This window comes from Acartia tonsa, chromosome 1 (assembly GCF_053477335.1).
Source record: "Acartia tonsa isolate MP-2025a chromosome 1, ASM5347733v1, whole genome shotgun sequence".
Lineage (NCBI taxonomy): Eukaryota > Metazoa > Arthropoda > Copepoda > Calanoida > Acartiidae > Acartia > Acartia tonsa.
The window spans coordinates 55,239,827-55,263,140 of NC_137260.1; the positions used below are offsets into that span (position 1 = coordinate 55,239,827).

Genomic DNA, 23,314 nt, shown 5'->3' on the forward strand with positions numbered 1-23,314 from the left:
CCGAAGTTTAAAAAACTTTTTCATTTGTTTGCTTAACAACTTTTTAGATTGTTAGAAATTTTAATTCGTTTAATAAGACGGTCTAACCACCTATTGTAATCAACAGAAAGGGTTTGTGTATTATCATAGGGTATTTATCAGCCATTGTCTTTTCTATCTAGATCCCTGTACCCAAAGTTATTCAAGAATCTAAAGGGATAAGACAATGTCTAATAAATTGATGTACATCCCCAATAATGATGCAAAAAATTATCCCTTCTGTAGATTAAAACTAGAAGTTGAAACTTTTAAACACTCAACTTAATAAATCAACCAAATAAAATTTACTGAATTTCCCCAATGTAAGAAAACACCGTTATAACACTTTGGAAACTAATTTAATAAACAGCTCAATGTCCCCTCCCTCCCTGAACTATACAAGAGTGTATCACAAGTCTAATAATAACTAGGGAGGGAGGGGACATTGGGCTGTTTAATACACTAGTCCCGGAAGATATATAATAACATTTTTTTTATTTCTTGGCTCAACAACTTTGGTGACTTTTATTGAATTTTAATTGGTTGGTTCATTAGGTTTAGTGATCAAACGTTTCAACCACTATGTAATCAACAAAAAAGGGTCAGATTGTGTATCATCATGGGATATACAAATAAATTTATCAGCCATTGTCTTATCCCTCTAGATCCCTGTACCCAAAGTCTAATAATAACACTTTCATTTTTATTACATAACAAGAAATAACATGTTACTGAGGGATCTAATGGATGAGACTATGGCTAATGAATGGATGTACATCCCCATTAATAATACACAAAATTAACCCTTCTGTAGATTAAAATTAGTGGTAGAAACGATTGAACACTCAAATTAATAAACCAATCCATCGAAATTTATTGAAAGTCCCCAAAGTTATTAAGTCAACGAATAAGAAAAGGTTATTTTCAAACTTTTGGGACTAGTGTATTAAACGGCCTATTTAGTCCCATCTATTTCTGATACTTATTAAATGCAAATCTTTTCTATAATATGAGTGTGAACGAACTCCGTAAAGGTTAGCTCTTTTATTTAATCTAAGCAAGTTGAAATTTTTTGATTGAAAACTTTGGTTGATGATTCCTGTAACAATAAGGGTTTAGAAAGTGTAGCAACTCTGCAATCGGTACTTCTGCTTTATAGCTTTCGTTTTTGATATATTGAAGACGTAAGTTTAATGGAAATTATTGCCAGTTTCCCAAGTGCCAAGTCGAGCACATACCTCCCCTCCCCCCATCTCCCGACCTTGAAAAAAGGGACCCTTGCAAGTTAATATATGGAGGGAGCGGTTATCTGAGCTCGATCTTTAAATCGTTTATAGGTGATTTAAACCGGGGCGATTCATTTGGCGCACCATCAAATTATTAATATCAATCTTTAAATCGAATTTGCATGGGTGATTTGAATCGGGCAGTGGCGCGGGCCCGGCGCGCCAATGCCACTCACCGAGTGGCATTGGCGGTTTAAATCGGGGTGATTTATTTAATAAATAAATATTTTTTTTTAATTACTTTAATATTTTATTGCAAAACTATCGTGAAAACATTTTTATAGTTATTTTTAAAATAAATTATATATTAATGTTTTATATAAAATACTATACTGACACGGTATTTTATATAAAATACCTTACTGACACTGCTTAAGTAATAAAGTTGTACTGGCGCGGATCGATATTTTAGTGAGTGCGCAAGCGATTTAACAACACCGCACCGAAAATCTTTTAAAAATCAGGTGCGCTGTGGCTTACCACCAGCGCGCCTACGGTTTACCTCTGAATCGCCCCGATTCAGCGCGGCATAAAAACGATTTAAAGATCAAGCTCAGGGATCAAAAGACACTTTGAGGGAAAGCACCGAACATCTTTTATAAGCTAAGACAGTTCTTTCCATTAGGCCAGTACAAAATTAACAGAGATAAACAATGAATAATGACACATAAAAAGATAATGTTAAAAATTATCTAAGTTTCACAAGTAGAGCTTCTCCATAGTACTTTCTAGCGGTAACGCTTCTAAAGGACTCTTGGGCACCTTAGAGAAGGGTCGATCCTCTAATTTTATCTAAGTGGTAATAACTGAAACATTCCCTGGATCTATCAGAAACTTTACTGTAAAAAAGAAACAATTGCATACATATATAATAGGGTTGGGCCGATACTTTTTTGGCTGGACACCAGATATCCGGTTGATTTCTAATGACAGATAATCGTTAAATGGCAAATTACCGGATATCTGGCCGAATAAAAGAACATCGGCCGAATAACCGGATAACTGGCCGGATTACCGGATATCCGGCCAAATAACCGGATATCCGGCCAAATAACCGAATATCCGGCCAAATAACATATATTTGCCGGATATCCAGCATTGTAAATCAGCCAGATATCCAGTATCCGTCCAAAAAAGTATCCGGCCCAATCCTATTATATATGTATGCAATTTGACAATTTTGTATTTGGAAGATTACTTGCTACACCTTCATATGTTATAATTGAGACTGCCCCCATTTTTTTTGATAAATTTCAGGTATATATCAACACACTTGAATTGAAATTTTGTAAAAATCTTTAAAATTGGGATGGTACAAAAGCCCCAAAAAAGCCATAAAAACAGGGTTTTTTTCAGATTTCAAAAACTTTGCAGTGCTTGTACCGTCGCAATTTTTGCATTACAGAAAAAATATTTTGCATGGGTCATTTCTATGCATAAATCAACCATATTTTGGCTGGGGGCAAAAATTTTAACAACATTTTTCAAATCCGGGACGGGGTAGTATACATAGATATTTATTCGTTTTCCTCAAAATACAACTATGAACCAAACAGTTGAAGACCTTCCAGAAATCTAAAGAAATCTAAAAGAAGAATGACTCTACAGTGTACAGGAGAGACAGATAGACAAATAGGAAGACATCTTACTACTTTTACTTAAGGATAAAAAAGTAAATAAAATGTTATGTAGTAGTAATGTTCAAACTTGCAATATTGTTTAACTAAAGCTTTGCTACAACTGGTCGCATTGCTCCTTGTTGTGTAATGTAATATGTGAGAGAGAGAGAGAAAGAGAGAGAAAGAGGTATCTTGGGTTCATTCATCATCAACCTTACTCCCACAAACTTTAAACCAGGGTGTGACAGCTGCCACACGCCTAGTCAAATATCCAGAGAGAGAGAGAGAGAGAGAGAGAGAGAGAAAAGGAACAATGGGCTGTTTATTACACTAGTCCGCAAAGTTTTATCATCACGTTTTCTAATTTGTTGGCTTAACAACTTTGAGGACTTTAGTGATTTTTTGTTTGTTGATTCATTAAGACAAGTGTTCAAACGTCAACCCCTAATCTTAATCTACAGAAAGGGTAATTTTTATATTATCATTGGGGATGTTCATCAATTTATCGGCCATTGTCTTATCCCTTTAGATCCCTGGATACATCAAAAAATTGTCATGAGACGTATTTTTGTTGTTAGAAGAAATTTTAAGAATTCTTTGGCCACAAAGCAGGTGTTCTCGATACATTGCAGAAACAAAGGTCTTTTTGATCCAAGGCTATTGTCTTGTAGCAATAAGAAAGATTTAAAAGTAACATCATTGAATATTTCTTTATCAGGTTCCTCATGCTTTTAGAAACAAGGACGATCACATTATATACTAATGAAGCTTTTTGTAATAATATGTTATTGTTTAAGGGCTTACCTCAAAGTGGAAAAGGGTAAATATTTTGATAAAGAACGAGTAAATAAGAGACAGATTTACAAATATCGAAAGAGAATTTTACTTTATTGACTGACAGACACGGTCATTTATAGAATATATTTGATACAAAAAATAAATAAATGTCATAAATAGAAAGGGCAAAAATGTAAAACATTTTGAATGTCAACAAAAAAGAACATAAAAAATACTAATTTATTTTGAAAAAATGTGACATTTATTTATATTGAATGTACTTTTTTGATACAAGCAAAACAATGATTGAAAAAAAGGGATGTAAGTAGGTCAGTTAATAATTATTTCAATAAAGTAGAATTAGATTAATCCAAAAAAAGGCGTTTTGATTTATTATTTGGCGACTGGCGAATCCTAGTTTAAACTTTCAATTTCCAACTTTCCAGTTTGGAGATTCATTCCTTGCTGGAGGAATCTTAAATTTTTAAAATCTTTATTCTTACCACAGGAATAGAACTATGGATGATAAATAAATCTTTTAAGCATATTCCAATAGACGTATTGAAACGATTGAACATTACTAGCATGTGCAGTCTCTAAATTGTTGCAGACAACGAATGATAATAGTTATTTCTCGCATTATAAACGGCTTTCCGCGGATATAGAATGTACAATTTTAAGATTAAAACTAGTTTTTTTAGCCCCGAGGTGCCGGAGGCACCGGTTAAAAAAACTGGTTTAAATCTTATGATTGTACATTTTTATATTCGTAGAAAGCTGGATATAATACGGTGCTAGACATAGTTTTTTCGTATGGATGAGAACCGGTTCCTATCCACCGTATTCGAATGAATACGAGAAAACGTGTTTATAAAGCTTTGGGACCATAATTAACATTCTTTCTCTTAAAGATACCAGTAAAACCCAGAAACCCCCTTTCCTTATTCTGAAATTGAAAATACTAGATTTTTTTTTATAAATTTTAGCTTAGGCCATCTAGGTTAGGTTATAATGGGTAGCCCGCAGGTTAGCCACTTTGAGTGAAAATACAGTAAGAATACAAGATATATATTGGTATGTAATATGTATATAAAACAAGGATGACAACATCCATAAGTAGCGAAGCACAAAAAATAAAATCATGGATGTTAATACGTACAAGTAGATTTAAAGTGTATTACGTTACAGACTCACGGACGGACGGACAAAGTGAATTATAGAGTAGCTTCGCTACTAACAAATGGGTACAAACAAACACACATTTTTATATCAGATAGCCCAAACATCTTCAATGAATATCATTAATTTAAAAACAAGGACAGTTATGTCTAATAATAGCGGAGCTACTAGGCAAGTTAATAATGATTTTTCTAAAGAAACAGTAACGAACCAAAACCCTAGTTAACCTAATTTTGCTTAGCCAACACTATATATAGAGAAGAAAATATAGGAATAAATATGGAAATTATGTTTGTATCTTTGATACGAGTCAAGATCTTAAGCGACAAATATTAATCTCTTTGATTGCATGACTTTTAAAGTTTCTGGAAATTTTTTGTCTTATTTTGTACCAAGGCATTACCCCTATTGGTATGAATAATATTACTACTCTTACAAGTGTTTTATAGAAGAAAATTAATTAGTTTTCAATGTCTAGAGTAGCTTTGCTCCTTAAATTGGATTAATTCTGTGAATAATTGGTTCAACATTCTTTGGATTCCATTCTTTACAATTTTCTACTCTTTCAGGTCTTCTTTTTTAGTAGCAAAGCTATTGTATAATTAAAAAGTCCGTCTCTGTATGTCTCTTATCCGTATGTCCGGGAAATTTTTTTCACGGCTCTGATTTAAGGCATCTGAAATATTTTGTGACGATTCTTTATTCTCAAAGAACAATAATCTTTAACTTTTTTGTTTGTTTGTATATCAATAATTTATTTGTGCTCCAATGTGCCTTTTCTCCTTTTTTGTTATCTACTATTTTGTTGAATTCATACATGCACTTTTACTATTAGGGAGAGGGGGATTAATTACAAGAAAAACATCAGTGTGGCTTCGAAAACGATTAATATCCAGTGGATTAAAACCGTTTCTCAGCTATACTTAAAAATTATGTATAGCATCGTTTTATTTCTAGTTTTTTACAAATATAAAAATGTACAATTATAAGATTAAAACCAGTTTTCATATTCGCGGTAAACTATTTATAATACAATGTGATAAATAACTATTCTTCCATACTGATAGTTACATGATTATGGCAGGAAGATTTATTTTTTAGTCCTTAGTCTTATCTTTGCATCCGTGACCACCAACATCCAATAACAAATTAAGAGAATTATCTGTATTGAGCTGGCCAATCAATCTAGTTGAATTCTTGAGTAGCCTTGCATCTGTAGTTACAGCCATTCCACCTTATGCTTTCCAATATAGTAGCACAACTACTCTATACCTCTATATAATTAGGGTATGTCTGTCTGTTGGTTACATGTTGAGTAGCCTTGCATCTGTAGTTACAGCCATTCCCTTATGCTTTCCAATATAGTAGCGCAACTACTCTAAACCTCTATGACATGCTTTTAAATTTTATAGTAGTGCAACCGTATAATTAGGGTATACCTGTCTTTTTTTGTTATACTGTTACACGTTGTGCAGCTATTTTATGAGTGTTTTTTACCCTTAACGGCCGGGGGGGGGGGGAGGGGGGAGAGGGGGGGTTTAACGCCCCCTCCTCCGGTTTTTTCTATCTCATTTTCTGTGTGTGAAAGATAAAGAGCCCAAACTGCGTGACTTTTTAAGAATGGGTATGACACATAACTGAGAGTTGAATTTTTTGAATACCTCCATCCTGGCGGGCACAGGATACCAGCAAACCTGGCAGGGTCATCCAGGTAAAGAACAAAAATATTTTTTTGACTTAAACAAATCATTTTATCTTACCAAAATACTAAATTATCCTCTAGTAGTACATTCTCATATGAAATACAGGTGTTCAAGTCAATTTCAGGTTCCAGTTATGATCCTGCAGGCCCTGATCCTCCAGGTCTCCAGAAATCTTGTGGCTCATGTGGCTGCATTTTTTGACTTAGAGACTTCAAATTTTAAACTTAAGCTTCTCTTACATGTCTTCATAACATATTAAAATTTCATAAAGATCCGCCGCCGTTTTCCTGCCGACCGCCGACTGCGGCGGCTGGCAGCTGCCAAGTACAGCTGCGGCTGCTGAAATCTATATTTTGATATTTTAAATATAAAATTTACATAAAGATAAAAATTTTCTCCAACAAATTTTTCTTCTAGCTTTAAAAATAAGAAAATTACATCCGTTTGAAATTTTTAAGTAAAAATGGACCTAAAAACAAAGGTTGTTAAATAAAAGGGTGAGGGAAGTGAAAATTGACTTTGACTTACTTAAGGTCGGAACTTCTTTATCAAACAGCGGACTTGCACGAAAAATTTTAGCCCTCTAGCTCTAATAGGAACTGAGATAATAGAGGGGGGGGGGGCGTTGAACGCCCCCCCCCCCTTCCCGACCGATTAAGGTGCGGCAAGGGGCCCGACTGTTAAGGGTTAATATTATTTCTTGAGTAGGTATCTTATTCAAGAAAAAGGATAGTATTTTCATTTTAGCTGGTTGTAAAATTGTTAAATTCTTTTGTGGTGGAAATAGTTGTTAGTCGCATTGTATTATAGACAGCTTTCTGCGGATTGTATAAGTAAAATTATAAGATTAAAACCAGTTTTGTTAACCCGGGCTTACAAAACTGTAATTCATTTCATGATTTTTTATTATTCGTAGAAAATAAAATACGATGCGATACATGATGTTCAGCATGGCTGAGAAACGATTCTAATCCTGCGGATATTAAGCAGTTCCGAAGCTATACTGTAAAATATTGTATGTTAGTAGAACATGTCCATATTATTATTCACGCTACACTGAACAGTGATTACCTTTTGCTGCCCAAATTTTTTACCTTTTTTTACTGAAAAAAATGTTTAGAAAGGAAAATATTCATTTTTATTTAGACAAACAGATTATAAAGTTAGGACAAATAACATTTTTTATAAAAAAAACTATGTGCAAAAAAAGCCATTATCATTGCAATTAAACTTACTTCTATAAGTAAAAATAGCGTCTACACATCTTGCGTCTAGGGGCACTGTATTCGAAGGAAAGGAAAGAAAAAAACATAGCCTAAAACTATTCAAAGACAGTATCCAATAATAAAATTTCCTAAAACCATCTTAGAACCTATGGGAAGCTTTCTTATAATTCAGTAGTTCAGTAGTTATTAAATCTTAAGCTCCAGAAAAAAACCTTACTACTTTATATTATTTACATTTTTTTGTAATAAAAATTTTGGGTATTTATCATGTATTCCAGATGTTCTTTTCTTGTATCCTAAATTATTTATTCTCTCTGCTTTATATACAATCATAATATTATATGTATTTACCATGGTTATGACGGGATTACAGTATATGTATACAATAGGATTAACGTGCTTAGTAGCGAAACTACTTCAAAAGTACCTTGTATTCAGATGGTTAAACAGGTTAAATAATGAAACCTATCCATTAAACGACAACGATAAGACAAAGCTTAGACAAAGTATCCAAATAGGACCATTAGTTCAATTTAAAAATAATACTCTAAACTAATTTAATCTATGGACGTATGAATATAATATCTTTCAAAGACAACCTAAACTCCATCTTGTATGAAAAAACATCACCTATAGCGTATAAGTAAGTACAAAAATAATCTACTGTAACAGCAACTCATAATGGTATGACCTCTATGGAGGTTATACCTGTGCTTGATAATGGGTTTCTCCTATTTTTGGCAAAATTATCACCTTCAACGATTGGTTCCGTTATATGCCACATCAAAGTCGCGGGTTAGGGGGTAAGGCTTTGTACTAAACTTTCAATCCGTTCTTTGCCTACATGAGCTGTGTATGAAAATTCAAGTACTACCCTTCTACACATCTTGGTTCATCTTTCAAGCTAAATATCCTTATTTAAAAGTAACATCTTTGTCTGTCTGTATGTCAATACCGAAGGATCTTGCTAACCGCTGAACCAATATGGTCCTAGAAAGGTTTATGAATATTTTGGGGGAGGTTACTATCACCCACCCAAGAGAAATCATCCCTAGAAAAGAAATATAAAAAATATTCCTTGAAGTGCCGATGTACTTTCATTTGTACAAGGGCGCCGAAACTTTTTCTTTAAACAACAACACATTGATAGTGGTGGTCGACTTTCAATCTTGGGGTCTTTAGGGGTGTAACCACTAGCATGATAAAAAGCTGCACTATAATCTACATAATCGTCCTTGTTTTGCACTAAAAATATAAGAAAACTACAAGAGAATAGATTCATTTAAATGCAATATATGCATGCACAAACTTTAATACAAATATTTATAACAAACTTTACATTTCTGTTCCAACTCTACAAAACAAAGAAAGAAAAAGAATGTAAAATAGGTCAATCAAATGATAATATTAGTTTCCATATGATTATCTTGTTTACGTATAAATATGATATAATATATAGTTCTGTAACGACATACTATCCCATTATTCAGTCAAAGATCAAAGGAAGAAAATAAAGCATTAAAAAATAATAATTAGTAATATCATCTAAGCCTAAACTAATTTTTAATAATACTATATCGGCACCAAAATCGATAAAATTGCAGTTTGATAAAACATCACAAGTTATAATAAATCAGCATATAAGTGCCACCTGTTTTTTTTTGCTGAAACAACCAGTAAATTATATTTTTTTTCTGAAACTATCTTTGGTTAAAATATTTTTATCTACAAATACAAATCAACACAAAAAATCCATAACCTAAAACAATTTAAATCGCATAATATCTATCCATGTTACTCTAACACATGGTTCTCTGCTGCACAGCATGTTTTTTCTTCATTATTTGTATACATTTGTTCTTGTTTTTATGGTGCTCATAGAAATTAATTTGTTTGTCAAGTATGACACGTGAAAAACAGATCCTTAGTGGGAAGAAATAGACATAGCAAAAGTAAGAGTTTTATGAAATTAAAAAAAAATCGATTAGATGATCTGTGGTTATATGTTTTTTACCGGCTAATTAAAGCAGGGTCACGTCTATTTTATGAGTTTATAGGGATATGTGACATCCGCATAGGCAAAAATGCCTAGTTTTTCTACATACCCACCAGATAACCCACCCTTACATATATCTCTTCGCCTCAACTTTGTTAGACATACCCCTGCATGCATAACTCAGGGGGGATGTCAACATCAAAACCTAAAATAAACCTAAATTCCATTCAAGGGATGTGTGATAAACCATCTACGGATTCATAGGCATCCATAATATGTTTTTGGTGGGTGTTAATAATCAAGCTTAACAATTAGGGTCGTTAATCCATTACCCCTATGTGATTTTTTTCCCAAGGAATATAAATTGTTTTTTATTGTGGTTAAATGAGATCTTTTTCCCATTCTATCCTCTTTTTAATTATATTTTGCTTATGTCGTCCTTGTTAATCATAATTCTATGGATAAATCCAAACAATTATTGGCCATCTAGCTTGGTATACCATCTCCATTATGTGGAGCCTACAAATCTACATTATAGCGTTCATAGTATAAATTTATCTCAACTGTTAATCTAAGACGACGGCCACAGTTTAATAGTTTTTATGCTATAAAACAAAAGATTTAGTTTTATAATATATTTCCCAGTGGTTCTATGTAGTCAACTTTTAAGAATTACTTTTATAAATAATACAACATTGACAATTATGTCCATAAATTGCAAATTTGCTGTAATTGTGTCAATATAGGAAGTATAAATTTATCGTTAGTTAGGAAAATTTTAACCAATGTCATAGGTTTTACAAGGTAAGAAACGCATTTATAATAATCAAAATACATTTTTGATAAAAAGAATAGTTGCTAACTTAGTTAGTATTGTCAATAAATCAATAGTTATGACATATTTATTGTAAGTATATCGTTCATGCCTTAGTTATAAAGTAGATGCGCTACAGAAAAATATAATTTGATTATAATCATGAATAAACATTAAGGAGCAAAATATTTTTTTTCTATTTTGATTATGGCACAATTTATAGCAACGATTTTATTAACCCCCCGGGGTTTATTATGAGGCAAAGGGGCCCTCGTCATGTATAGAGGGATAAGTCAATGAAAGAAAAAGTAAACTATTCTGGGTTGATATAACTTCCAAAGAAAATTTAGCTTTAGCATGTACTAGTATTCACAGGTGTAAGAAGGAGTTAAAATAGCCTAAAACCCACTATTTATGAAAGATTCCCTAAATAGGTTAACTTAGTTAATTCATAAATTTTTGATATCTTGAGATTCAGACATAAAAACCTTTATATAAAGGGATTTCATTGACAAAACAAGCCGAAATATTCATAAAATGCAGAAAAAAAAGTTTATATCGACAATATCATATGCCTTTAGTAAGAAGTGGTCGTGGCTGACATGATAGCGACAGTATAGTGACACTTATATTGACATAATAACAAGGATGACAACATCCATAAAAGCGAAGCACTGAAACGGTAGGACCAACGGACATTAACACTTGTATAGTGTCAGAACTTAATAATCAGAATATAAATGTATAAGAGTTGAGGCAAAATTGTGGGTAAATTTGTTGAAAAACTGCTTGACACAGGAAAATGTTTATGGACATACTTACATTTTTAGGACTTTATTATAGAGTTGCTTCGCTTATAATATTGTAATCTGTTGTCCCAGGAATCAATATACCAAAAATCAAATTAATCCGATAATTGATCACATAAAAATTTGTTGTTAAAAAGTAGAAAAATCAACATGTTTAAATTGACGTACGGACATTATGGTAACGATTATAGACTTGCTACGCTTTCTAAATCGTACCTAACTACTACAGGAATCACCATGCAAAGTTTGAAATCGAAAGGACAATTCTAACATGCCTGAATTAACGAAAAAAGCTATCCGTCTCGGAAGGACCCTAATTTTAGAAAAGCTTCGCTTTTAACAATACAGGTTTTGAAAATGACTCCACGTACATATTCCAAAATGCCTGTGTCTTTACACTCTCTCCTAAGATAACAATTGAATAGAATGATAGAGCATTATTGCTATGGAAAACAAACAAAAATATGTCCATAAGTGGCAGGGCAATTATAAAACTATTACATTTTATGAAAATTGAATTTTACAGTAAAATACATACTCCTCAGGCAACGAATAGCGTCGGGAATAGTAACACAGCCAAGTCACTACAAAAGAGCAGAAAGTAAATTGCTAGCAGACGAAAAAGGTCCTTAACAGGGGATCCAGGTATTTGTCTGGTTAAACATCTATACTATAAATTTTTTAAGTGAAAAAACTTGATGTAAGTTTAAGAAAATTAAAGTTGTTTTTAAGCGAATGAGTAAAAAAACTTCTCATATATTTGTTGGTGGACAGTGATTGACGTATTTGTTTAGTGTAAACTTACAGACGAACGCTAATTTAAGTAAGCTGCGCTACCTTTAAAAAAGAATTCATGCTCTGAGAGTTTTATATTAAGAAATAGTTTTAACAATCTGCTACTTTTTACACAAACTAATGCTGTGTCCCTAGCCCAGTAACCTTTCTCAAACCTTTTCTCAAACAGTCTTTTTTAGCGGACTAACAGACAAACATCCAATCTCTTTTAAAGAGAATTTAAAACTTATCCTGATAAGTATAACATTAACCAGAAAGCTACCTGGATCCCCTATTGGGGACCTTTTTCGTCTGCTAGCAAATTGTTTTCTGTTCTTTTGTAGCGACTTGGCTGTGTTAATATTCCTGACGCTATTGGTTGATTTTCAAAGACCTAATTGAAAGTCTGTACTGGGTCTTCGAGGATTGGGACATACAGTTATATAACCCTTTCCCCCTCTATTGTTTTACTCTAATTTGTTAATATAACTTCAACTCTTCCAATTAACTAGATTGTAATTACAGAATAAAACTACAGACTTCTGTGATTATACTAACACAACAAAAATCACCAATCCATTCTTGATTTCGATTACAGTATGATGATAGGCTATTTAAACTTAAAATAAACATCAAACATATATTTGTAAAAGTTAAAATTGAAAAACTGGATGGAAAAGTTAAGATATGAAATCTGTTTTAGGTTATTGAATAATAGATGTAACTAAAATCTACCCTTGGAAAAACTCTGCTGCATATATAGAGATGTGTATATTAGATTTATATTGGTGGATAAAACAACTTAAATTTTAATTTCCCTAAAAATTGTATGTCAACGGGATGAATTTTGATGAATTCAAATAGTAGATTTCTCTCCACATCTATAAATTAACATCTAAGTGTCAAGCTCTTAGCTATACAACTTCTAGATTTACTAGAGTTCTCTCCATAGTTATTATATTAATTGTATATGTGTCTAGCTGCTAGCTATACAACTTCTTGACATACTAGAGTTCTCTCCATAGTTATTATATTAGTTGTATATGTGTCTAGCTGCTAGCTATATGTACAACTTCTAGACAGACTAGACGTTCAAGGTATTTTATCGCTGCCGCCATTTTCTTTCTTGAGGTTTTAAAATAAAAAGTAAAACTAAAAGCTCTTACTAAATGTTGAAGAAAAACTAAATTTTTTTGACTGTTTTATACTTATTTTTTAAGAAAAAAGATAATACACAATTTTTAATGCCTCTATTTTTATAGAAGCTAAAATTCCACTTGGGGCGATTTTATATCAGGTTTTCATTTGATATTTTGAGAATGTAAAACTTTAATTTGAAATAATTGCAGACTTGATAATATACACTATACTAATTTTTCGTGGTTGTCATGAAATACCAAAGTTCTCTGCCTCCCCCCCCCCCTCTGCACTATCCCGCCACAGCGATACTATTTATGGGACAATAAATATGAGATCAGGGCCCCGGATTTTTGCCACAATTTTGAGTACAGTTTTAATTTGCTAAATTGAATTATAATTATGCGTTCATCTTTTAAAATTGATTTTGCAACAGTAATTTATTTTTAACATATTGAGATTCAAAAATCAAAATCTGTTTTTAGAATTGGCTTGATATGATTGAAGAAATATTTTCTGTAATTTTCTATTTATTGGTGTATTATAGTAAAACACTAGAGAAAGGGTTAAATAACTGTATCTCCATATTGTAACCACCTTGTGCAACCTGTCTATTGGGTTATTAAAAATCAACCAATGATGTCGCTTATATAAACACAACCAAGTAGCAGAAAATGATTTACAAGCAGACGAAGAAGTTAGTTGAAAAAGGTCTGTATATACATCTATACTATAGATCTGTTATTGGTGTAAAGCCATTTCAAATTACTGTTTAAGCATTCGTACCGAGTTAAATACAGTCCGACAATTTTTAACCCTTAACGGTCGGGGGGGGGGGGCGTTGAACGCCCCCCCCTCCGGTTTTTTCTATCTCATTTTCTGTGTGTGAAAGATAAAGAGCCCAAACTGCTTGACTTTTTAAGTATGGGTATGACACATAACTGAGAGTTGGAATTTTTTGAATATCTCCATCCTGGCGGGCACAGGATGCCAGCAAACCTGGCAGGGTCATCCAGGTAAAGAGCAAAAATATTTTTTTTGACTAAAACAAAGCATTTTATCATACCAAATTACTAAAAAATCCTCTAGTAGTACATCCTTATATGAAATACAGGTGTTCAAGTCACTTTCAGGTTCCAGGTATGATCCTGCAGGTCCTGATCCTCCAGGTCTCCAGAAATCTTTAAAAGGCTCCTGTGGCCGCAATTTTTGATCTAGAGACAAATTTTAAATTTAAGCTTTTCTTACATGTCTACATAACATATTAAAATTTCATGAAGATCCGCCGCCGTTTTCCCGCCGACCGCCAAATGCGGCGGCTGGCAGCTGCCAAGTACAGCTGCGGCCGCTGAAATTTATATTTTGATATTTCTTATGTAAAATTTACATAAAGATAAACATTTTCTGGAAAAAAAATTTTCTTCTAGCTTCAAAAATAAGAAAAATACAGCCGTTTGAAATTTTTAAGTAAAAAAGACCTAAAAACAAAGGTTGTTAAATAAAAGGGTGAAGGAAGCGAAAATTGACTTAGACCTATAAAAGATCGGAAATTCATTATCAAACAGGGGACTTGCACAAAAAAATTTAGCCCTCTAGCTCTCATAGGAACTGAGATAATAAGGGGGGGCGTTGAACGCCCCCCCCCCCCCCCGACCGATTAAGGTGCGGCTAGGGGCCCGACTGTAAAGGGTTAAAGGACATATAATAAAAAGGTTTTTTTAGGGGTTTCCTATCCCACCTCCCCTCTCATCCTTCGATTTTTGTTCCGTCACAAAGATAAAAAGTTAGACACTATTACTAGGTTCTTTGGAAATTTATAAGGTATACTAACAAAATTTTGAATTACAAAATTTTTAGAGGTTTCATAAATAGAGTTTTTGAGAGATTATATAACTCCTAACTGTGTGTAACTATAAATAGTACAAATGGAGGAAAATTAAATTGAAAAGAGAATTTAACTTTTAATTACTTTGAATCATTTCAACATTTCCGAGACTTTATACCTACATATTGTAAAATTTAAACTTTTAAAACATTCTTTTTTATATTTAATGTATAAGATTTTTAGTTATTAGCAGCAATCCTACTATAAAGTTGTGTTGTATATGCGTTCGTAGATTTAAGTTACATATATAGTATTTGTTATAGTTTTATACTCACTTGTGTTTAACAAGTTTACTGTTATTTTCTACAAAATTTTTTTTTATTGTTTAAAGCTCTTTTGCTATTGGACTTAATCGTTCCTTGTTTATGAAGATATAGGTATGTATAATAATACTGTACAGTTAATTAATCTTGGTTACTTCCAGGGACAAAGGAATGAGACAAGGGATGATAAAGTTATCAAGATATAGGTATGTATAATAATATTGTACAGTTAATTAATCTTGGTTATTTCCAGGGACAAAGGGATAAGACAATGGAAGATAAAGTTATCAAGATATAGGTATGTATAATAATGTTGTACAGTTAATTAATCTTGGTTACTTCCAGGGACAAAGGGATAAGACAATGGATAATAAAGTTATCCTTCCCCATACTCGTATCATAATATTACTATCGGCTACGCCTGTAGAAGCCTCTAGGGGAACCTAAGGTGGGAAAGGAAGGAAGTCGACCTCCCACTATTATCAATTTTCAAAAAGTAATTTTTGAGTGTCATTTTTTTGGGAGAGTGGAGATACCCTCTCCTAAAATAGTTATAAGCCATCCATGTACATACAAGAAGCATTACTGTAAAGGAGAACCATATCGGTTCAGCGGTTATTGAGATTTGTTTCTACACACAAAAAGCCTAATACTGTATATTTTAGAAATATTTTAGTTACAGATTGATTCTAACTCTATTGTCAGCTCCCTCCCTGACTATTACTAATCACCTATATCCTACAACTTCCCTCTTTCCAATAAATCCATGGACATAACTAGGCATTATGGATTTTAATTGTGTTTTGTTTGTGTGCATTTCTGGGTATATTCATATCCCATAATACTAACTTTGAATATAAAATTTTGTGCTGTTATAACAATCTAAAACTTTTTTGATGTTGTCTTTAGAATAGTGTTCGAAAAAGGTTTATTTTAGGAAGGTCAAGAAGATTTTAAAACATTGAACTGTCGATGTAGATAAGAGTCAATTTAGCACTTAACAGTTTTGTCTAGCGTAACATTGATTTTCTCGGCTAATATTTAAGATAGACAACTGATTTTTTGCTTGATCAGTTGCTCTTTCTATCATAATTATTCATAAAAAAGGTTTCATGATTTTTGTTTTACATTTATCTTTATTTATAACCAATCCCTGTTAAGCTTCGTGGACTTATAAATGTAATCATCCTTGTTAAGTTCAGTTGCTTTTTTCTTTAATTGTTAAACACAAACATTATATGATCACAATTTGTGAATATTTGTTTCTCTCCATCCCAATATACCCCAAGCCCTTGGGCTAGATGGAGGATGGGTAACTAACACCATAATCTACAGACATATATATGAATGAACAGGTTGACCACAAACAATTATGCATGTTTATCTAAACAGAGTGTCCACCTGGTATGAAAGACACTTTATGAAAATGTATGTATTTACAATAAAATGATAATAACTAACTAATGTGTATTGATAGAGTGTCCACCAAAAAATAGATGATGGATAATTGAAGGAAAGTTTACTTCCTACACAAAAATACAAATAGCTGGGCACCCTGTTAATGTAAGATTGTCATATAAAATTTGTCTTATCAACAGATCTATAGTGTAGATGTATATACAGACAACCACCTCACTTTTTTTTTCTGCTTCTTGGCTGTGTTAATATAAGCGACACAATTGGTTGATTTTCAATGACCCAATAGAAAGGTTGCACAATTCGGTTGCGATTGGGAGATACAGTTATTTAACCCTTTCTCCTTCTAGTGTTTTTCTCTAATGTCTTAACAACCTGTAAGGCAAAAATCTTATTTTCTGTTTATGAAGAAAACTTTTTAGAAAAATGTTGGACACCCTGTAGATGTACAATTGTTCATTGTCCATCTGTAAGAGGAAAAGCAACCAAGAAATAGAAAATAATAGGCCAGCATTATTTACAACAGAGATTAATACATATAGATAAAGGGTCAAGTATCTTTTTTTGTTTAGATTATCCTAAAAAAAAGTAAAAAGCATGTAAATAAGTAGCGCAGCAATAAAAATCATAGAAGTTTTCCCTAATATTAATATTTTGTTAGGTAATTTTACATCAATTGCAAAATTTAAATCTGCTATAATCAATAGTTATATAGAACATATTTGCATAGTCGCATATCAAAACTATTAGGTAAAGGTTTAAGTTACTTATTTTTCTATGCTTAACAGCAATTCTGCAGATTTTCTAAAAGTGCTGTTCCATATCATACATTTTTGGTATGAATCATATAAATGTAATCTTTATAGCAAAAAAATTCAATTGTGATTTATTGTAATAAAAAAATCATGTCAAATGCATGACAAAAATGGTAATGCCTTATCCATTGAAAAAATTCAAACTCATTGCCATGCACAGTTATGACTTTCAAACAAAATTCGTGAAATAAAAGGTCTGTTTGCCTGTCTTACTTAACATTACACCCTTGGATGATATAGCAATATGTTTCATTTAACTGTTATTATGATCCTTGGACGAAATTATGAAGTCGAAAAGGACCTTGCTCTTGTTAGGTGATGATTATAAGTTTTCATTTCCTGAGCTTTCTTGGATGTATCTATCCTTTTTATACATATTGTCTACATAAACACACAAGCAGACAAACACACTTTTAAACACAGCCAAAGTTTTCAAACAATCTTTCTCTCTATCTCTCTTTTCTTCCCGTCTCTAAAATTCTCTCTTTTCTCATTTTTCTCGCCAACTGATATCCATACTATGAATTTCAAATTTTGCGATTCCAGGTAATCATACGGTTGAGTAATCAGGGAGGGAATTACAGGTTAAATTGGATTCAGATAGGAATACTTTCTCCCAGATATCCTCCTACTTACTTGGCCTTGCCAGTGCTGCGGACCCGGGTTCGAATCTTGCTAATGCTGACTGTTTATGAAACAAGAAGATGATCAAAGTCCCTCAACAGATTATGACGTCATTCGATAGAATAACAAATGAGAGGCCAGTATACACTGTAATTGACCAATAGTAATATTTATGCTGACCTCTCATTGGTTATTTTATCGTATAATGTCATAATCTGTTGAGGAACTTTAATCATCTTCATGAAACAATTTTAAAAGATAAAAAAGTATATCAATTTATAGTTCCTAATTCAGGATAAGCTACTTGCTAGGATATTAAGTGGGACGGGGGGTGAATCAACCCTCCCCCCCCCCTGAAAAAAACTTTTTTTTTCTGTAATAACGAAAGCCTAAGGAAGGCTTGATTAATTGTAAATCGAAGGAATGCCAACAGTTTTGACAGTGCTGTTCTTCTATATCGAACTTCTTATGGAGAATTTAATAATTTAGCAATTTGAGAGATTTTTATGGAAAGTGAAGAATTAGTAAACCCCAGAGAGACAAAACTGTACAGATCCGCATCTCTATACCTTGCTAGCCTGGCCTTTTTAATACAATTCATACATTTAGTGCGGTAAAATTTAAGAAAAACTGAGTTTTATAGATTTTAACAATTACATTTTAAATAGACATAGTAATAGTTTATTTTACTGTATTTCTTTAATAGATACATCAGTTTAGATTTTTAAATGTATCTTATGAATGTATGACATCTTATTCAAGTATTTGAAACACTCTTTGAGTTGGTTTCACACAAAGTTCCTGTTGATCACTGATAACCCCCCAACTTATTTTTTTTATATAAATCCTATTATAACAAGGATGCCAACATCCATAAAAGCGAAGCACTGAAACGGTAGGACAAACGGACATTAACACTTGTATAGTGTCTGAATTGAATAATCAGAAGAGTCGAAGCAAAATTGTAAGTATATTTGTTGAAAATATGCTTGATACATGATAATGTTTATGGACATACTTACATCTTTAGGACTTGATTATAGAGTTGCTTCGCTTACAATATTGTTCTTTGTTGTCCCAGGAATCAATATACCAAAAATCAAATCAAACGGAAAATTAGATCACTTAAAAATTTGTTGTTAAAAAAGTAGAAAATCGACATGTTTAAAATGGACGTACTGACATTCTGGTAATGATTATAGAGTTGCTACGCTTTCTAAATCGTGCCCAACTACTACAGGAATCATCATGCAAAGTTTGAAATCGATAGGACAATTCTAACATGCCTAAATTATTAAATAAAAGCTATCTATCTCGGACGGACGGACGGACGGACGTACGGACGGACAGACCGACCCTAATTATAGAAAAGCTTCGCTTTTAAAAAGTAGTAAGCTTTTTTGTCTATTGCGAAGGATCCCTTTAACAGCTAAACCGATATAGTTTTCATTTATAGTGTAGCCTTTAGGTACCATCACCCTACCATGATCATTGATCAATAACATAGCACACAGAAAAAAATTATACCCCCCCCCCCCCCAAATATTAGATGTTTTATTCTAAAACTTAATTATATAGTGAGGGTAGTGTTGACTTCCTCCTCACTCAAATTCCCCTAGAGGCATTTTTGAAAATATGTTTTTTTCCCTATGTGTTACCTTACCGGGAGGCTCTAAACCTGCGAAATGTATACCTGCGGTACCATAACCCTTACAATCTATTCAGTATCCAGTGTAACCTTACCTAACCCAGCCTAAAGTAATAAACAAACAAACGAAAAACTACCCACCCTTTATTTTCAATCTATTCAAAATAAAGGTTGCTCAACAAGGTATTTTATGTGAAAGCACTCATTTGATTGTATAACTTTTATCTTAAAGTTCTAATATAAGTTTTCATTTCTTCAGTTGGGTCGAGGTAAAATGTTAACACGAAAATGATTTAGCTTTTTACAAACTAAAAGAATTCAAAACAAATGGATTGTCGCAAAATATTCAAATTTCCTATTTTTGTTTAAATTTCTGGTTAAAGAATAAAAAAGTGTTCTTTGAAATTGTACCTACAACATTTGTGGTGTGCCATAGTTTCCACACAATGACATAACTGCAATTGTTTCGCACTTGCATTAATGCCCCGTTAATTTTAATTTTTGAAGAAAGAAAAATATGGAAATTTGAATTTAAAGCTAATAAAGCATTAATTTTGGGAACTAACGACTTTTGACAGTATACAAAATATATTAGGCTGAAGTGATGTCACAACAAAATTTGTATTTTCTTAAACCTGAATAAAAATAGAGCATATATCCTGTTAAACTTATCTATCCTCAGGAGATATCTAACAAGGACGACAATGTCAAGCTAAGATTTCGACACTTCTAGTATTAGTTAATTAAAATTATCATCCTTTATAAAATTTCAACATCATCAATGACTTTTTAATATCTGGTATATAAAATGTTTATCGTAAGTTTCTGACAAGATCTCGCGATAAGCCACCAAAATCTATTCTATTAATTTTCCTAATAAGCTTTACAAAGGCTCCAAAGGATGCCTTTAGGCTATTTTGTGTAGGTCTTGGTATGGTAAGTCTTATTTTCTGCACCGTTACGCCACCCCCTCCCCCCCCCCCCTCAGGTGTACTAGATGCTAGGGGCACAATGTCAAATAGTCAAGAAAGACAACAACAAATTAGAACCATCATTTTATAATGTACATAACTTCAATACAAAATTGAAAAATAAACCTAGAATCTTAAGGCAAATGTTCACTACATGTAGAGTAACATGGCAACTAGAAACTCTTCTTAAAATGCACATAAATAAAAAGAAACTTATTTCATTTCTAGATGCAACATAAACATGTAATTTAACACAAAACAAGGATAATTATTCTATAAGTAGCGCCGTAATAACAATTTAAATTCATTTGAACGTTTGGCTGGTATTTTCAATATACAATTTAGAGCATTATACAGATTGATCGACGAACGTATGGAAATGATTAAGTTATAGAGTAGTTGGGTTGCTTATAAATAAACTACGAAACTTTTTGAAATAAAGTAACCTTACTTCAAAGATCAACATTTTTCAGAAAAAAACAAACAAAAACTGATTATGATCATAGAATGCGAAGAAACAACAAGTTAACAACTTAATATTTTTACGAACATACCCTAAAAATATTATATATCCACTAAATTTATAATAAAAACATAATTTTTCTAAATTTCTCTGTACAGGTTTATTTTATAATTTTGGTATATATTTATAAATTTATATGTTCAGAATTATTAATTTAGTTTGTTCATAGACATTTATCACAACAATAATCTAGTTAGGGATACAGGGACGAGTAATGGAAGGTTAATTAATCTTTCCCACTTATGATAAAACATAAACTGACTCTTTTATTAAGAAAACATTTGTATATGATCATTTTCAAACAGTGTTTTATATTAAAATTTTAGGCGGAGGATTACTTTAACTTCATTGTTCTATCTCTATATCCCTGCTTTTAATATAATTTAGGATTATATTATCATTTCTCGTATTCATTCGAATCTGTTGGATAGGAACCAATTCTCATCCATACAAAAAAAAACTATGTCTAGCATCTATATCCAGCTTTCTACTAATATAAAAATGTACAATCATAAGATTAAAACCAGTTTTTTTAGCCGGTGCCTTCGGCACCTCGGGGCTAAAAACTGGTTTTAATCATATAATTGTACATTCTATATCCGCGGAAAGCTGTTTATAATACGATTCGAGAAATAACTATTAATACAATAATTCAGGAAAACGATTTTTTTGGCGATTTTGATCTTGTAATGTGTACGTTAAGGATATACATCTTTGGATAGGGAAAATAAAAAGGTTTAACTTTATAATTACACATTACATAATCCAATCTATTTGAATCTTTAAATTACTGTACATAGTAGTACTAAGCTAGACCTAAACTGGTTAAATCATATTTCATTTGTATTACAATTTCTGAATTTTTTTGGCTTTTTTGTGCTAAACTTTAACTTTACCTAAACAAAAATAAAACGCCATAAAAACATTTGGCATTAACTAGTATGATATGAATCAGGGCTATACGGAAAGGACAATAAACGATAATTTTATCTATCCCCAATTTTTACATTTGAATTATTTGGTAGGAAATATAGATTATTATTTACCTAATTATTTGTATAACAGATCCTATATAGTCTACGATTTTGGCAACTTTTAATGCAAAACAAACCGACAGTAAAGAGTTTTTTTGAGACATCTTTCATTCAAATCATTTTTTTTACTATTATATTTCTTAATTCCAGTCAATTGGATTTTTAATTCTTGAGTTAATATATAAATTTTAAATCCTAAATTAATATAACATATATATCTAAAATAATCTAACATATATAATAATTTGGTCTTTTTAGGAATCAACATTTTAATTACATATAGTATAACACGGGTTTTAGGTAAACTGATCATAAACATAAATATTTTTACCCATACGGGATTCCTAACATTTATGGTAAAGAAACTTTGGTTTATTTAATTGTCTACTAGTTAGGTAAGGTTAGCCACACGCTTTAGCTTAGTATGCAGAAACCTATTGGAATCCCGTGTGGTTAAAACTAATTACAGGTATGATTCTGGAGTAGTATCCTGGCCAGGAACCTGTCCTCTAAGAACTGTGATGCCCCGCAGAGATTCCTGACGGGTCAGGGGCTCACCAGCACGATCCAGTCCAACATTGCGAAGCCTATAAATGAATTTCTGTTTAATTCAGAAGAATTTAAAAGCCTATTGAAATCTAATTTTTATGCACTCAACTTTTTTGTTAGTCTTTAACCTTTTCCGGATAAAATATTCTAAAAGACTCCTGGATAGTATAGATGTATATATATGTAGATAACTAGCTCCCCCCCCTATTTCAATGACCTTTTTCGTCTGCTAGCAAATTGTTTTCTGC

General features: G+C 32.2%; 1 protein-coding gene across 4 annotated transcripts in view; it reads right to left on the reverse strand.

The window, feature by feature from the left end:
* Positions 1 to 21,756: 21,756 nt before the first annotated feature.
* The window catches only part of GABA-B-R1 (gamma-aminobutyric acid type B receptor subunit 1), a 111,957-nt gene continuing 110,399 nt past the window's right edge, over positions 21,757 to 23,314 (reverse strand). For all 4 annotated transcript variants that reach the window (XM_080166598.1, XM_080166588.1, XM_080166605.1 and 1 more), the window contains one exon: positions 21,757 to 23,104. In XM_080166598.1, the coding sequence (XP_080022724.1) occupies positions 22,981 to 23,104 (124 nt within the window). In that variant the 3' untranslated portion in view covers positions 21,757 to 22,980. The remainder of the gene's footprint in view (positions 23,105 to 23,314) is intronic.